Source organism: Danio aesculapii, chromosome 6 (assembly GCF_903798145.1).
Source record: "Danio aesculapii chromosome 6, fDanAes4.1, whole genome shotgun sequence".
NCBI classification, from domain to species: Eukaryota; Metazoa; Chordata; class Actinopteri; order Cypriniformes; family Danionidae; genus Danio; species Danio aesculapii.
In genome coordinates this window covers 28,628,309-28,646,246 of record NC_079440.1, presented here as the reverse complement: position 1 = coordinate 28,646,246, position 17,938 = coordinate 28,628,309, and the positions used below count along the sequence as shown (strand labels likewise).

The following is a 17,938-nucleotide window of genomic DNA, read 5'->3' as shown; positions in this document are numbered from 1 at the left end:
TAAACCCAATGTTTAAGAAAAACTTTTTGGAATTTGGTTTTATTTGAATTTTTTTCTGCTTTTACTTACTGTGTTTTACCTTAATAACAACAACAATATAGTCACTATTTGTATTATTAAAATATACAACCGAGACAGAATTAAATGTATGCTATCTTATTAGTCATTTTTGTGGGAAGTGAAGTGCTGAAGTGAGAAGGAAAGACTAATTGAGCAGAAGACAGTGTCACCTAATTACATGCTGCCTTGAAAGGAAGACTTTTATTGTAGACATTATAGACATTTTAACTCGGATGAACTTGCTGTCATTTGCATATAGAGTCTTCAAGTTGACATTTTTTTCAAAACAATCTAGCATCACTTCAGTATTTGCTAAGGTGACTCCAAAATGATTTTGCTTTGGCCACAGATATTTAATTGAAAATAACTATTTAAAAACAACAGCCAAAACCTGATAGAGCAATGTCAAGCACTTGCCTAAATATTGCATTTATATTTTTTTGTCTATGTATTTGGGAGGACTTAAAGGTTCACTTAAAAATGTAAATTGTTATTAATTACTTGCTCTGATGTTGTTCCAATCCCCTGAGACCTTAGTTCATATTTGGAACACAAATAAAGAAATTTAAAATGAAATCCTAGAGTTTTTTGCTATTTATAGACAGCAAAGGTCCCGAGACATCCAAAGTCCAGAAAAGCAACCAAAACATTCCATGTGACTTCAATGGTTCAACTGTAAGCATATGAAGCTCCAAGAACACTTTTGCACATCAAAAAAAAAAAACTGTAAAAACAACTTCGCCAATGTCTTTTGTATCAGATCAGGGTGGATGTTTACTATGGGCAATACCATGCTTTATAGAACAACAATGTACTAAAGATGCAAAAGTTCTGTGCTAAAGTTTCATATACAAACATCAAGGTTGTCAAAAGGATTTTTCATTCATGAAAACTACAAAAAAAAAAGCTGTATTATGTATGTCAGGCCAGAATGTCGCTCAGTATCTTGAGCATAACTGATTCACTGCTGTATAGTCCACCATTGTTGTTTTGTTTGTTGGGAACTCACGCGTGCCTATGGGCTGAATACATAACAAAAGTGCACTTTAAAATCTTTGAAGTTAAACCTAATTTATTTATTTATTTTTTTTTTACCAACTTTTCAGCCCCAAAACATTGATACATGAATGGCCAAAATGTATGAGAACTTTTCTCTTTGAAAATGGCATAATTTTAATCTCACCCTTACATTGGACTATTTTGCACAAAAAACAGCAAAAAGTTTCACGTTGATAACAAGACATTTCTCCTCCCTTAAAGGGGTGGTCTACTACGATATTATATTTTAAACTTAGTTGATGTGTAATGTAGCTGTGTGAACATGAACAACATCTCTGAATGTAATACGATCAAAGTTCAATGAAAAGGGAGACATTGGTTTTTACAGAGTTAGCTTAGCAAAGCGTACAGTGAACAAAGTTTGGGGACTACAAAACATCTGGGTTAATAATATCACAAGCCCCTCAGGTTACGTGCATTCACCACGCGCATACACCCCGTGCAGCAAAGGGGCGTGGCCAGAGGCGCTGTAATGTTATAGCAGGGAAAGCTAAAATGCCATCCAAACGCTGCTATTTCCACAGAGCTTGTTTTGTTTCTGTATTTGGGCCTCCAAAGGACACGACACAAAGAGAGAAGAGCTTACAATTGAATTTTAATTATGTTCCAGAGAATTATAAAACATATATAGCTCTAGCCTTTGAGAAAGAAGAGCTTCCAGAATTTCTTTAAGAAAAACTTTTTGGAATTTTAAATTAATCAAACTGTTTTTATTTGTAGTTTTGCTGTTTGGCACCATTAACAATTTAGCTACAAATTCATATTTACATTAGAGACATGACACTTTTCCTAGTGATGTGGAGCCGATCTACAGATCACAGCACATTAGGTTAGCTGACCAATCAGAGCCTCTTGAGGGCGGGCCTTTCAGAGGAACCAGGAAATATGACAGTCGTTTTCAAGTCAGCTGAGTAGCAGTATATAATTAAAGTATGCTATATGAATAAATAACGTGATTTTTTTACAAACGAAGCATGAGCACACATCGCTTTGCATCTTTTAAATACAACAAAGCCTTAAAAATACACTCTGGACCACCCCTTTAAATAAAAGTTCAAGTTTGTAATCCCAACTATGTACAAAAAAATAGTTAATGGCATTTTATTATTCTTTATTTTTTGTCAGAAAAGACCTGACTTTTATAATAGACCTGTTTAGCAGAAACATATTGTAACATTTCTGCATTTAAAATATATAAATTGTGAAAGTCTACTGTGATTTTTGATGGCCATTATCTCAAAAAACATTAAGAGTTGAATACTTTCATTGACTCGAATAGATTTATGCCAAAGTAATTAAAGGTAATAAAAGTTAATCCAAAAATGAATATCTGCTAATCATTTACCCATACCACTTCAGTGCTTTGGTTCTGAACAATATATTTGGAAGAAAAATGCAGCCAATGACATAGTAAGAACAAAGAAATTTATTGAAGTCAAAGGCTCTTATTTTCTCCAACTTTCTTCAGTATGTCTTCCTTTATGTTCAACAGAAGAAACTCAAATGGGCATGCAACAAGTTTAGGATGAGTAAATAGCTGTATTTCCATCCATAGATGCAAATTAGATTTATGCACAAAACTAGAGTATTGCATAAAACATTTAAAAATTAGGTACTTTTTCCATCCAAGAAGTCAAAGAGAACAAAATCGTCACTTCCTGATTAACTTGCACCAAATGAAAAATGGAATTTGCTGCGGTAGGTAAAGACGCTGTCTGCTGGCCTTTGACTTGTGCCCCAGCCGATAAAGAAATTTTTTTGGGAGGTAATAATACTTAACCACTTTAATAATGACCAAAACAACATTTTAGATACTTTACAATGTGTTTGCTCTGCTGGTTTGTCTAATAATGCCATCCCATCTGTTAAAACAAAATCACCAGGGGCCTTATGTATGAAGACTTGCATTGAATTTATACTAAAACCTTGGGTATGCACAAAGCTGTAAATGTGCGTACGCAGTAAAAAAATCAGATGTACAAAACACTGTGTACGCGGAATCCCACACATATTCTCTTTGTACATCCAAATTAACGTGTAAGTGAGTGCATGTGCACAAGCGCAAAACCCCTCCCTGCGTCCTCCCCCTTATAAATATGGCAATGACTCTACTTTGGCAAAACCAAATAGAAAAGCAATGACAAAAGCAAGCAAAAAGAGAAACTTTGAACAGAATGTGAATAGGAAGTGCTCCTTTCGGAAGTAGACTGGAGAAAAATGGTGTTATTTGCAAGTTTGTCCTCCAGAATTAATAAAAAAGAAAAAAAATAGAGTGGGGGAGTTAAGCTGACGCGGTTAACGCAGTGGGGTCTGAACATCGCACTGTGAGTGAATTAAAAAAGAAATGGTCCGAATTAAAGTTGTAGTGTCTATTTAGGCTAAGTGCAAATAGCACACCTCGTTGAAATGAGCTAGTTGAGTGATTCCCGCCCATCACCGTCTGATTGACAGAGACAATATAACTAAAGAGAGCGGCAAATAGCAGTGTGAGTGGCAAAGCTCGTAAAGCGCATGGCTAATTGTTTTGACACGATTGATCATGAAACCGGTTCGAATCCAGCGTCTGATGAACTCATTCTTCGTGTTTCCCCCACTACTTTTGCCTACTCTTCATCACGAGCAAGACAAGTAGGAATCATTAATAAGTGTGTGTATTATTTTAAGCGCATTTAAGTGTCACATATTATTTGCACATTTATTGAATGAAAATGTTTCCGATTCACGTATGCATATTTGTCTTCCGATGGCGCCTTTATAGCTATGTGTGTGCAGTCGTTTGCTCCGATTACATTGGGAAAACTGGTGATCGCGCTTTAATGTTAGGCTGGTCAACTGCATGATATGTAAACCTTATATACCTGCTAGACATCCCGTCCCATACAGCTGCCATTGCACGGCTCAAAGATACTTTGTAGTGTGCAATTTAACATAATTGCCTCTAGGAGTCGCCAATGGAAAAAAACAAACACATACAAGACATGCACGTACGCCAGAGATGAAGTTGACGTGGACCTACGCACATTGTCACGTTCATTTCATCGTTAGTAAATCCAAACCTGAGCATGAAATCTAGCGTACGCAAAGATTTTTGTGCGTACGCAGCATTGATACATGAGGCCCCTGATGCATGGTGGGATTTATTCCTGTTTCTGTCATAGTGTATGCACTTTTTTTCTTATCTTATAAACAGTTATTATTAAATTGTGCACATATTTCTAAATGTATGTGCATCTTGGCCTTTCCATTTAGCATTATCAATGCAATATTTCAAAATGCACATAAAAAATAGGTGAATGGAAAGACATTTTTTATTTTTGAGTGAACTATCTCTTTAATCCAAATGCAATTTAGATTTAAGCGTTTATGTCATCACACTTAAAACGCTTACGCTGAGTTGAATCAACTTTACACAGTGTTGTTTTTCAAGTCTCTTGCTAGGCACCCTTGTTTATTAGTGCGCTTCAGGCTAGTAAACACTGTCCTCACACTTCAGCGTCACCTGTGAGCTGGGAATTCTGCTTTCCTCTCTTTCCTGGCCCAGTTAAGCAGCCACCTGAGATCCCAAACAGACTCAGACATACACACAAGCAGAGTCTCTAGTGGGCCAAACACCATTAGCTTCACATCTCCTAGACTTTACAGCTACAGCTGGCCCTCTTCCTATACAGTCGCCACTGACAGTGGTTATTAATATAGGGTGCGTTATACACAGATCTTTTTTAGCCTTGCATTAATTCTTGAGCCCTGTGAAGGTAAAATATGACTGGTCTTAGGAAGACATAAATCTTAGCTTCTAGTTGTGTATGTAAAAAGTAGAAGTATATTCATACTTCAAATGGTATCATTTGTTCGGTATGACTAATTCATAAAAGTATATTATGATTCATACTGTTTTGTTGTGTTTTCTGTGAATTATTATGGTGTTTTTCAAAATTCTCTCAAGATTACCAAGGCTGCATTTATTTAATCAGAAATGCAGTATGTGCAATTTACAATGCACAATTTTTTATAAAAAAATTACATAATTTTGTTTTTCCTGTTAATTGCAAAGATAAAAAAAGCATTATTTGTGTCCATTACTCCATTATTCAGTGTTAAATGAATGCTAATTTGATTCTCAAGGCTTATTATTATTAGGTTACTTAAAAATTTGTCTTATTTAAGTGATTTTTAATATATGTATAATTTATTTAAATTAATTGAATTATTTGATCTAATATTGAATATTTAAGTGTTTTTTCAGGATTCTTTAATAAATATCCCATTTGACATTTTTAAAGAAAGAAAACAATCATTTAAAGTTATATCTTTGTAAATTTGTTACTGTTGATTTTATGTAATGCTTTCTGATAGTAATTTTTTTAAATAAGGTTTATTATTACTGAATAATATTATTACTGAATATTATTATTAGTAGTAGTTGTAGTAGCAATTACTAAATACAAAAAGGTCATATAAAATCATCTATAAAGTCCCTAGTGTCTAAACTATAAAACAGCAGAGATATATTTCCCTTTGTCTAATACAATTGTAAACCTTAAACAAAATTGTCAACATTTCACATTTAATAAATACACATTTCTATTTTTTATTTTATTATTTTATTTATTTCAAATTTTCCATGGCTTCTAGTATGCCGGTTATTATTACCATTCTTAGCCAGTCTGAATCGTTTGTTTTGGTTTAATTTTAAATATCCACAACAAGCACTGAACCCCGGAGATTGGAGAGAGGCTGATTGACCTCCCCAGATACAATACACATTTCATATGGATTTTCGAGGTATATTTTTTCCCCAAATTTTAATTTGTAGGTGACTCTTTTAGCATAATAGTACATTAAAGAATATTTTAATTGAAACTATGGTCCTTGGTGATTAATAAAATGTCAGTGGTTTTCAAGTGGGGGTCAGGACCCTCTGGTGGGGCGAGGAGTCGCTTGGTGATTTCCAAAACTTAAATTTTATTGAACTCTTAGAATCACCCTATTTTATTCTTAACCCACAGACGATAGTTAATAGTTACAATAAAGAAAAAACAACATACAAATAAAAATACATCAGCCTTTCAAAATTTTTTTCCATTGGATTGCGACCAGGGCTTGACATTAAAACCTGCCAAATGCGGGTAGATTTCAGCTGTGGTGGTTAGACAGACACTCCCACTTGCCACTTTGGCTGGTTGAAAATATTTTTTAAATGGTAGTTTTCTTAAAAGCAGGGTTCGACAATAAGCATGGCCCAATTAACTTGCAAATGTGATCTTAGAATCGAGAAGCTGCACGATTGACAAAAATAACTGTGTTTGCACGAGCAAAAGAAAGCAGATGAATAAAGAATGAGAGGGTGATTACTCATCACCTGTGCACCCGCTCCCGTTTACTTGTGTGAAGCAACCGTGCCATTTACGAATAAAGATGAAATAAATATGTTTATAGGGGGACAACTGTTAAAAGATCAAGTTAAAGTGAATTACAGAGATAAGCATAATTAATACTGAATCGATTCTTTTGTTCCTAAACAGGGAATAATTTTGTTACAATGTTGCTCTTTGTTCTTGGTTTGCTTTCACACGGCAAAGAAGAAACGCAACTGTTTCGATCGGCTCCCTTTCAAATAGACTGCACAAAATGCGATGATCATGCACCCACACTCCTGCTGCTTTCAAGAGCTCAAGATTTTTAAAAAAATCATCAGCGGGCACAGCTTTCGATAATTATTCCTTTAACAGATTATTAACATGCTTAACATTAACCGTGTGCGCGTGATCATCTTTTCATCATCACTCACGGTATGTTTTTTACCTGCTTTTTTCTGCTTAGTTATTTTTGTAAATATGGTTTAATTGTCATCCTTTACAATAACATTGCTTTAATATGAGATTAACTCCCCGGTTTTGTGTAGTAAACTGGTGATCTGGGACCTTTAGCCAGGACAGATTACTGTGCATATTTTAGATACATGACAATAATTATTTTTTAAACGTCTTTTTTGTTTTAAGAAAAGTTTTGTTGAATTAAAATGTACATGTATACAGCTATATTTTGCTTGTTTTGCCACATTTAAAATTTGTGGCTAAGAAATAATTATTTATTTATTTTTGGTGTGGCCAGAGATAAATTTGGTAAATCCTTAATTTTGAGCCCTGAAAAGTCATGTGAAATAAAAACTAATTGCAATGCAACACAACCTATTTGCTCATGCACATTGAGCAAGCTCATACACAACACACACAAAAAGTGAAATGAATGAGGGCGTCATGTGGACAAAACACATGCATATAAAATATATTTTCCCAACAACAAAAGTGTGGCTATAGTGAAAATGGCATGTGGCTAATAATGTTGAATATCTCCTAGCCACAGTGGCTGGTGATCAAAAAAGTTTATGTCAAGCCCTGATTGCGACCCCTGGAGTGTTTAGAGCTGCAGCAGATTGATTTTATGGGGCCAGGTTAAACTTTCTGACAACATTTATGGCACTGTAATATATTAAAATATGATATTTAAGGTTAATATTAAATTAAATTAATAAATGACTATAAATTTATATGGTTTTTAGAATGTTCCATTTATGTGTTGTCAATATATTCATGTTTATATAGGCCTTTAGTTGTGTGTACAACGTTTGTATATTTATAACCACCTGACATTGTTATTTTGGGGGTCGCGGGCTAAAACGTTTGGGAACCCCTTGTCTAGTGTGTGCTGCGTTTACAGCATGCTAAAAAATCAAACTTGTGTTTTATCTGAAAAACCCTCTACACTGCATCTGAAAAAACATTTTTTATGTGTTTTTGTGTGAAGGTCAGTTTGTTGTAGCTAGTGGTCAACCGTGGTGGTGTTATATGATGTTTTTATATGTGTGAGGACAGCATTTGGTTTTGAACATTAAAGGATTAGTTGCAGACTATAGGGAATGGATTACATGGCTCTTGTTCATTTGAATTTCCGTTTTTATCTGTGTAATCTTAAGAGCAGCCAGTGTGATATTTTCATCCTCTTTGCACAGTTGGTGAATAAATCCACATCCTAGACTGTATGAAGTTGAGGTAGTTTGATTGTACAGCACCACATAATGTACTCTGATCCATCTAGAGATTTGCAGTATTTATTGTCTGCGGTAATACTGTAATTGTTGCTTAAACACAAAATATTTTTCCAGAAGCATATTCTTCAAGTCCAAAAGCATTCACTGTGTGATGAAGCATATGAATGCAGCTAGAATTGCCCTGTAATTTAAACTACGAAAGCGACAAATTCCCTGTATGGGTTTTAGATGATATTGCCAAGTTATGTAACACGAGCAAGAGTGGCAATATTAAATTTAATACATTTCAACTGAAAAGAGTGAGTTACATTTTAGACACAATATTGTTGTTTTTTCTGTTTAACCAATAACAGACCTTTTGTGTGTCTCAGAGCAACACTGCAGTATTTCCTTCCAAAATGAAATGTTTTTGAACAAATTGAGTGAGCCAGTGAGTCAGTGATCCGTGTATAAAATATTCACTTGCTTTGTTTCTAAATGAATCATTTATTCTGAATAAATGGTTGAATGACCATGCTGTAGTTTGTCAGAATTGCAGCCCTCTATCAACTGTCTGAGTTGTTTGTGTTCTGATATATTAGATGTCATAACCATGGTTGTGACACTGTAAGAAGAGACAACCACATTTAAATACGAGAGTTGAATTATTTATACCCGCAGAAAACATTTGATGCCTTAAACAGTCAAAGACAAAATTATTAGCCCTCCTGTGAAATGTATTTCCTTTTCAAATTTCCTAAGTTCTGTTTAACGGGGAGAAGATTTTTTCAAAATGTTAAGGATATACAGTTGAAGTCAGAATTATTAGCCCTCCTGTTTATTTTTCCCCCCAATTTCTGTTTTCCAATTTTTTTCAGCATATTTCTAAACATAATAGTTTTAATAACTCATTTCTAATAACTGATTTCATTTATCTTTGTCATGATGACAGTAAATAATATTTGACTAGATTTTTTTTAGACACTTCTATACAGCTTAAAGTGACATTTAAAGGCTTAACTATATTATTTAGGTTAACTAGACAGGTTAGGGTTATAAGACAAGTTATTGCATAATGATGGTTTGTTCTGTAGACTATTGAAAAAAATAATTGCTTAAGGGAGCTAATAATTTTGACCTTAAAATGGATTTTAAAAACTGCTTTTATTCTAGCCGAAATAAAACAAATAAGACTTTCTCCAGAAGAAAAAATATTATCAGACATACTGTGAAAATTTCCTTGCTCTGTTAAACATCATTTAGGAAATATTTAAAAAGAAAAAAAGGGGGGCTAATAATTCTGACTTCAACTGTATATAAGCATCTTATTTATTTATTTATTTATTTATTTATTCTTCCAGCCAAACTAAAAGAAATAAGACTTTATCCAGAAGAAAAGTATCATAGAGGATACTGTAAAAAAATATTTGTTAAACATCACTTGGGAAATATTTCACTCATGTAAATGGTGAAACCAATGGGCTATATGCACCCTGACTTTTAATTTTCAGCCAGCAGCCCAAGGGCCTATCTTTCCATTACAAAATTGTCATGTTTAAGATCTGATTTCTTTAAAAAACAGTGATCTTCACTTTCTGTTAGATATACAATATGAAATGTGTCTCAGATTGGACAAGAAGCACTGCATTAATATCCAATTTCCCCACCATGTCTTTAAAATAGGACTAAAATATGCACTAGCCTGTTGCTACTGACGGTGCTAGTGGTTACAACGGTCTTTCATCTCGTTTTACGCTTGAACAACTAAATGAATGCTGAAGTCTATTTAACTGAATGTATTGTAATTACATTACAACATCGATGCTGTAAAAACAACCTTGTGAAATTGAAAATATTCACATTAAGCTTTCACCAGAAGTTTATCGTTGGCTTTAAAACAGCTGTACTTAGATCCCACTGATCAAACCACATTTAGCTGAATGACCTACTGATCTCTGATACAACTCTTGTTTCCTATGTCTCCTCTTAATCCAACAACAGATTTTGCTGAACCTCTTGCTGTTCCCACTTACATGGAACCAGATCTGCCCAGTCCGAGTCTTCCTACAACCAGTGCACTGGACAACCAGCCTCCAGAGGAGAGCATCTCCATCCTCACCTCCATGGGCTTCCCCAGACATCACACAATTCGGGCCCTCAAAGCCTCAGTGAGTGTCCTGCCTCTTCTGCTTCATGTATGCAGTGGCCCAGAAAAATAACCTGGACACTTAAAGCACACATAAAAATGCATGAATGTCATTGAATTATGATGAACTACACTTGTGGTTACTCTGCGCTGCTTTATGAATTTTTGTGGCTCTGACTGTTCCGAAGTGGCTACAGTGTTCATTTAGTTGACGAATAATTTTGTCATATTCTTGGTCAACCACATTCTTTCTCTGATTCTGTTTTAATTTAACGAGTTTCCTTTTTAAATGACAAAAACTATGATAAAACCGTACTGATGTTTTCATTTACGAATAAAGATGACAACTGTTAAAAGATCAAGTTAGAGTGAATTACAGAGATAAGCATAATTAATACTGAATCGATTCTTTGTTCCTAAACATGGATTATAATTGTTACAATGTTGCTCTTTGTTCTCGGTTCGCTTTCACATGGTAAAATTTCTAAATGAACCAAAAGAGCTAAAAAACAAGTCACGTGCGAGTAAACTCTCCTCACATGGGTCAGAGTTTCATGGTTTATTTTTCAGAGTCCCGTTCAGCTGTCATGCGTCTTTATTTTAATTTATGACGATGAGCAATAAGACATTGTAAGCGAAATGCTGCGCTTTTTGAATTGTGACACCCTCAGACATCCCGCCTCATCATAATTCTCTCTTCATTCAGCCATATATGCCTATTACATATCCATAATACAATGTGTGATATAGTCTGGTTCGGATCGTATTGCTTTCTCACTACAATTGATCCGCTCCAGAGTTTATTTAAATCGAGCCGAGGCCACCTCATTCAGGAGATTGTCGGACCAATCCGAGCACGATTGCTGGATTCACATATGCCAAACAAACCACACTAACTGGGGAAACGCGCCAGGTTTTGAAAGAAAAGTCTAGGTGTGAAAGCACCATAAAGCTAGCCCTCGAGTCAGAGATGGACCCGGCCGTAAGTTTACTGAATGCTGATTTCAGCAAACATATACTGGGGGTTACACTGTTTCCACACATTAGCTACAGTACATCTCCATGCAAGGTAGCAAAATTAGCTTGTATTAACATTTGAATATCCCATAAATTATTCTTTAGCGAATTAAGTTACGTTTACACAGCAACTAAAAATTACATTTATTATACATTTTTTTAGACACACAACAATGGTCAAAATGATACCCGTGATTAAAAATGCTGTATTATGCATGTCAGGCCAGTAAATGAGACACACCACACGTCTGTGTACACATGATCCTGTTGTTACATTTAACTTAAACTATTCGATTTTAACCAACTAAATTTAGTGCATATTTAGTTGACCAAAATCGAATAAATTTTAGTTGACTAAAACTAGACTGTTACGATTTAATAAGGTGTCTAGGGTAATGGCAACATTTAGAAAGTAATATTATTATTGCTGGGTAAAGTGGATGGATAGAAATGAACAAGGAGATATTAAATTAATTTCAATTAGTTTATTCCAATGTAAAGTCCATAAAGGCATCAAATGATAGGCATGTGTGAGCTATTTACAATGTAGCAAAAGAGAATTAAAAAATTAGAAACTAGAAATGGCGCCAAACAAAGAATTGAACAAAACTGAAAACCACAAAACCTCGAATCAAAGACCCCTCTAAGCTTGCTAATGAAAAATAAAAGTGTGAAAAATAAACCAAAAACTATATTAAGCATATTTGACCACTGAATATGCTCCCTAATTAGATGAAAAACAAAAATGCAAAAGGTGGCGCTTACCCAATTACTTAGTGCATCACTTACTGTACCACTCACTTACTGTAGCTTACTGTCGCATGACTTAGTTACCTATTCTTTTTTCCCCACATGTTGAAACCATGTTGAAATTTTAGAATGCAATCAAATAATAAACACAGTAGTGCGTAAAACACAAGAAACACAAGCCCACACACACAGCACTGAACAGCAGCATTTTATAAGTCGTCAAATACTTTTTTGGGCCACTGTTACATGCTGCAAATATTTAGATTTGATTTATATGGAGGAATATAATTATCACTCTGTCATGTTATACAGATGCAGAACATGTCCCGGCATGTCAGGGTCAGTTTTGTCTGCTGTTGCTCATTGACAAAGTATGTGAGACAGGAGAAGCCATCTTGTCTGATCAACTACTTGGCTAATATTTAAGTATAGCCTGCTTGGCAATACCTTCATATCATAATTTATGTTAATAAGTTCATACATTTCTACAGTAAGTGTGATTTACATTAACTTTAAGCTCCTGATTTTGATTCAGTTCTGTTATTCAATCAAAATTCTCTTGTGTTGGCTGAATATAGCTTTTAAACACAATGCATCGATTTAAAATGACAGTACATATATTCATAATATTACAAAACAATGATAACTAAATGTTGCATTCTTTTAATCAAAAATCCTGATAAACTGCATATAAAAATAGTAAAATATAATTCAATGTAACAATGAACTACTGAATAGTTTACAGTACATACCCCTAAAAATCATATATTTAGAACAACAACTATATGATTAGATATTTAAAAGCATCTTTTCCTTTGTTTCTTTCTTATTTTATTGTTTTATTTTTATTTATTTTAATAGAAATAGGTCAAAATAATTGTTAATCTGAATGATGATGATGGAAGACTAGATATTTTGAGATTTTATTCACACAAACAATAACATTTCTGAAGAAAGTGATATTTTATGTTTATGTATGTAATATCACTTTAAATTTAACTTGAATCAAACAATAAAATGAGACCCTACTTTGAACCACATGAATATATTTTGATCTATGTACAGGTAAATATATACTCAGCTTATATAAGTACACCCCTCACGAATCTATCTTTTAAATTCATATTTTTAATAGGAAGCTATACAATATTATATGTGTGCATACACATTAGATTAATCAGTACGGAAGCCAAATCTAGAGCTTATTTAATTAAATAACTTACAATAACGGTCCAAAAACAAGTACACCTAAATTTATATGTTATAGAAGAATAACAAATACAAATTTTTAAAAGAGGAAAAATCAAAAGAAGCAAATAAATAGAATAATTTGGTTGAAATTTTGAAGGTTGTAATTTTTTTTGCAATATTTTGCTTGAATTTAATTGTATTGTCTTTCAATTTCTAAATGCGTTTTGTGGCTAAAATATAATTTTAATAAATATATCTGTTTAATAAAGCTGTTTTGTTTAAATGCACCAAAATATATTGCTTATATTCTCTGAGAAGTTGATAAAAATATTCATTTTCAAAATGGCGTGTACTCAATTATGCTGAGCACTGTATATATATCTTTTTTAATATAGTGAATATATATGTATGTATCTGAACTATATACTGTGTCTAACCTTTCAGATCTTCTTGAAAAGTCTTTTTTCTTAAAATAAGAACCTGCTTCCTCTTGAATATTTCTTTTTGGATTGTTTTTTTAAGTCAAGCATTTGTGTTTTTCATGTCTGTTCATGTGTGTGGTTAAAAATAGCTTCTCAAGCAGCCAATAATAGCCCAGTAACAAGTGCACGTCTTCAACCAATGTCGTTCACATTTGTCCAGGAAAAGACGAGGGCGTCAGGCCACATTTGCTTTCAGTGCTGGCATTTGCAGTGAATCACGGCGCTATTTCAGATTAGTGCCTATGCCTAAATGAGTCTTTTGACCACGCTAGAATGACCTCAGTTAAATCAAGGACTTTCGACTGGTCTGAGAAATTTAAAAACGGCTCTTTGCCTGAGGATATAATTTTGATGTTCAGTATTTTTTTTTTAATTAACGCTTGACATGTTTTTTGTCCAGTTAGGCTGTTAATAACCTATAAATAATAGGCTGTGGATTAAGATCTCAACCACTCAAGCACAAATGCTGTTTTTTTAGACCAAAATGCAGTGGTAACAATGAATTACAATATAATGAGGTCATATTTAGTCTTGAAGAGAGTCTTTAAATGGGTTTTTCTGCTTGTGGTTTTCTGCTTCTTGTTTGATAACAGAACAACAACTTGGAACGAGCTCTTGACTGGATTTTCACACACCCAGACTGTGAGGATGAGAGCGAAGCTATGTCAGACACAGCAGACACAGAGCCGAACGATAACAGCTTCTCAAACGCCAACGCCCACACTGACTCCTCACTGTCTCCAGATCAGGATCTGTCTAGCCCGCGAGTCAGAGACGGACCCGGCCGTAAGTGCTCACTGAATGTTGAACTAAGCAAACATATATGGAGGGTTACAGTTTCCACACATTAGCTACAGTACATCTCCATGCAAAATTAGCTTGTATTAACATTTGAATATCTCATATATAATATTTTTAGGGAATTAAGTTATGTTTACACAGCAACTAAAAATTACATTCATTATTACACGTATTGCACTTAATAAAGAAACACCACACGTCTATGCATATATGATCCTGTAGTTACATCACAATTTTTTTACAGCGTTGTTTTTAAAAACATGCACTAGTTTTAAAAAGGTTGTTTTTTGTTAAATATTGCCTTAAAGTCATATTCATTTATTCATTTTCTTTCCGGCTTAGTCCCTTTATTAATCTGGGGTAGCCACAGCAGAATGAACCACCAACTTATCCAGCACGTTTTTTACGCAGCAGATGCCCTTCCAGCCGCAACCCATCTCTGGGAAACATCCACACACACTCATTCACACTCATATACTACGGACAATTCATGTCTTTGGACTGTGGGGGAAACCAGAGCACCCCCACGCAAACGCAGGGAGAACATGCAAACTCCACACAGCACGCCAACTGACCCAGCCGAGGCTCGAACCAGCAACCTTCTTGCTGTGAGGCCGACAGCATTACCTACTGCGCCAATGCGTTGCCCGCCTTAAAGGCATAGTTTACCCAAAAATTAACATTTTCTTACTATTTAGTCAATATGAACTGGTTCCAAACCTTTATGAGTTACTTTATTCTGTTAAACACAAAAGATATTTTGAAGAATGCTGAAAACCTGTAACCATTAACTTTCATAGTAGGAAAAACAAACATCATGGAACTGAATGGTTGCTAAGCTTGATTTAAAGATTTGAAACAAGGTTGAATTAATGTTGACAGAAATGTCATTTTGCTTGAACTATCCCTTTAAAGGAACAGTTCACCCAAAGATGAATGTTTACTCACCATTTAACAGCCGCTGACTTCAATAATAGGAAAGAAAAATTCATTGACTACAGGTTTCAGACATTCTTTAAAATGTAATCTTTTGCATCAAACAGAAGAAAAAATAAACAGTTTGAAACAACTGGATGGTGAATTATGACATAATTAGAATTTTGAGGTAAACTATCCCTTAACACTGTTTTTTATCACATTTGACCCAGATTGTCTTTTTCTGGGAAACTGGGGTTGATTGCACCAGCAGTGCGTGAAACGTTAAAACGTAGGCTAGTTTTGACTTAAAGGGACACTAAGTTACAATTTACGCACTACTAAATATTTTTGTGTTGCACCACTGAACTTAGTTTAAACGTAACGCTACGCTCCAACTAAATATTTACAGCATCCTCCCCCATGTATAACAGCAGAAAACAGAAGATGGCGAGATTATTGACATTAAGGAGCTCTCGATCATAATGAAGAATGATCTCCCTCTACTCAAAGCCTACATATCCTCCAAAATCTCACGTTTGTTTTAGTTTGTGAAAGAAGAGTTTAATCTTCCTTCCAGGAGTGTTTTGTGTTAACTGGATCCATCAATTAAAATGAGAATTTCTACATGACTGAGTTATTCTCCCTGCTCTTTTCTCTTTCATGTGTAGGATAATAAAAAAAATCAAGTATAATATTTTGATAACTTCATGTGTATTTAGCTGCATTCATGGCTTGCCATGCAGGTATGTGCATCATCTGTTATTAGTGACTGACTGTAATGTAATGCATTATAAAAATGTAATTTATTATTTAATTTTTATATATAATATGCGTTAGTTGCAGAATTTCAAAGCAGTTTGATGATTTAAATGCTTTTTATTGAATATTACTTCATTCAATGTGACTACGCATGACTTTACGGAGAGCTTACAAACTACTAACTATGGTTTTTTCATAAGAACATGTGGTGCAACCGAAGTGAAAACAAATTTAGTTACAAACTAGCTAGTAGCTACTAAGCCCCTTGTTCGGACTTTACATTCCAGTTTAAGAAAGAACTTATGAACAGCTGATGCAACCCTACCCTGGTGTGAATTATCCATACTAAATAGTTTCTACATCTAGAAAACTACTGTAGCTCTTTTTTCGTCATAATAATTGAAATAATAATTGAAAAATAAAAACAAGAAATCATTGTGTGGAAACATATTTCATTTCTGATGTTGGTTTCTTTTCTTTCTCCAAGGTTACGAACTGTTTGCTTTCATCAGTCACATGGGAACATCCACAATGTCTGGCCATTATGTGTGTCATATCAAAAAAGAGGGCAGGTATGCTGATTACAATGTATGTTTTTTATTTGCAATCAGGCTGTTATTGGTTACATTCAGATTGTGGATGGATTGATTGCAGAAAACATTTGAAAACAACAAGTGATTTGTGCTGTCAACAGCAAGTGATGATGTATGCTAGAAAATGTATACATAGAAATGTTATTCGAAAGTTGAAATGTTCTAAAGGTGTTGTGGTTCATTAGTGTAGTTGTTAATTAATAATACTTTATATCTAAATCCATAACTACATTGCTACACTGACACTGAAAAAAACATGTAGATGATATAAAACAGAACTGCCATTTAGTAGCAAAGAAAAAATGTAATTAAATCAAAATTGAGTTTTTTTAGGTGTTAATATCATTATGCTGATGTCTGATATCTAGTGTGCTCTAAAACAACAACAAAATTAGCAATTAGAAGATATTAGCATTCAAAGCTACAGGTTTGTTGTTTTTGTCAAAATGAATTGTCATCATAATTCAGTTTCTCATCAAATCTTCTGATCAATCAGATGCTCAATAAATTTCCCATCAGTCTTCAGAGATTTCCCAGTATTTCTCTGTGGCAATCGGGATATCACTATAATTAACTGAGAAAAAGCCAAAGCAAAACAAACACTAGCAGATTACTATGGTATGAATACATCACTACAACATACAAAAGAGAGTGATCGACTTTGAAAGTCACTTACTTGTTTTATAATGACTTTATCAGCTGTAATTTAAAATTTACGCTGAGTTTTTCTTCCCTAAGAATTTATTATGTGGTTTCTGTTGCGGAACATCAACTGTCTTTGCTCTGCTCAATGACAGGCTAATGGCTGCCAACATGCTAAATCTCAGAAATTATGAATATTTAAAACAAGCACTATCCTTACAAATAAACTGCATAGATGCTATTAAACAACCACATTCTTGGCTGAAAAAGCCTCAAATGTACAATATGTTGCCCAACAGCTGCAATATTTGTCAAACTGTTGTGAGTTTATTGATCTGCTGTCACTCTATGTGGGTCAGAGTAATACACAAGGGTGAAGAGGCTGTACGAGTGCTGTTATTGCATAATATCACACGGCTATTAGCCAATCAGATATGAGAACCAGTTGTAAAAAAAAAAATTATAAACAGTAGTAAACTGTTGATCGGAATTC

General features: G+C 34.1%; 1 protein-coding gene across 3 annotated transcripts in view; it reads left to right on the top strand.

The window, feature by feature from the left end:
• Window positions 1-17,938, top strand: part of usp13 (ubiquitin specific peptidase 13) — a 64,096-nt gene that overhangs the window by 41,767 nt on the left and 4,391 nt on the right. For all 3 annotated transcript variants that reach the window (XM_056459882.1, XM_056459881.1, XM_056459880.1), the window contains exons 18-20: window positions 10,148-10,314; window positions 14,326-14,518; window positions 16,698-16,782. In XM_056459882.1, the coding sequence (XP_056315857.1) occupies window positions 10,148-10,314; window positions 14,326-14,518; window positions 16,698-16,782 (445 nt within the window). The remainder of the gene's footprint in view (window positions 1-10,147; window positions 10,315-14,325; window positions 14,519-16,697; window positions 16,783-17,938) is intronic.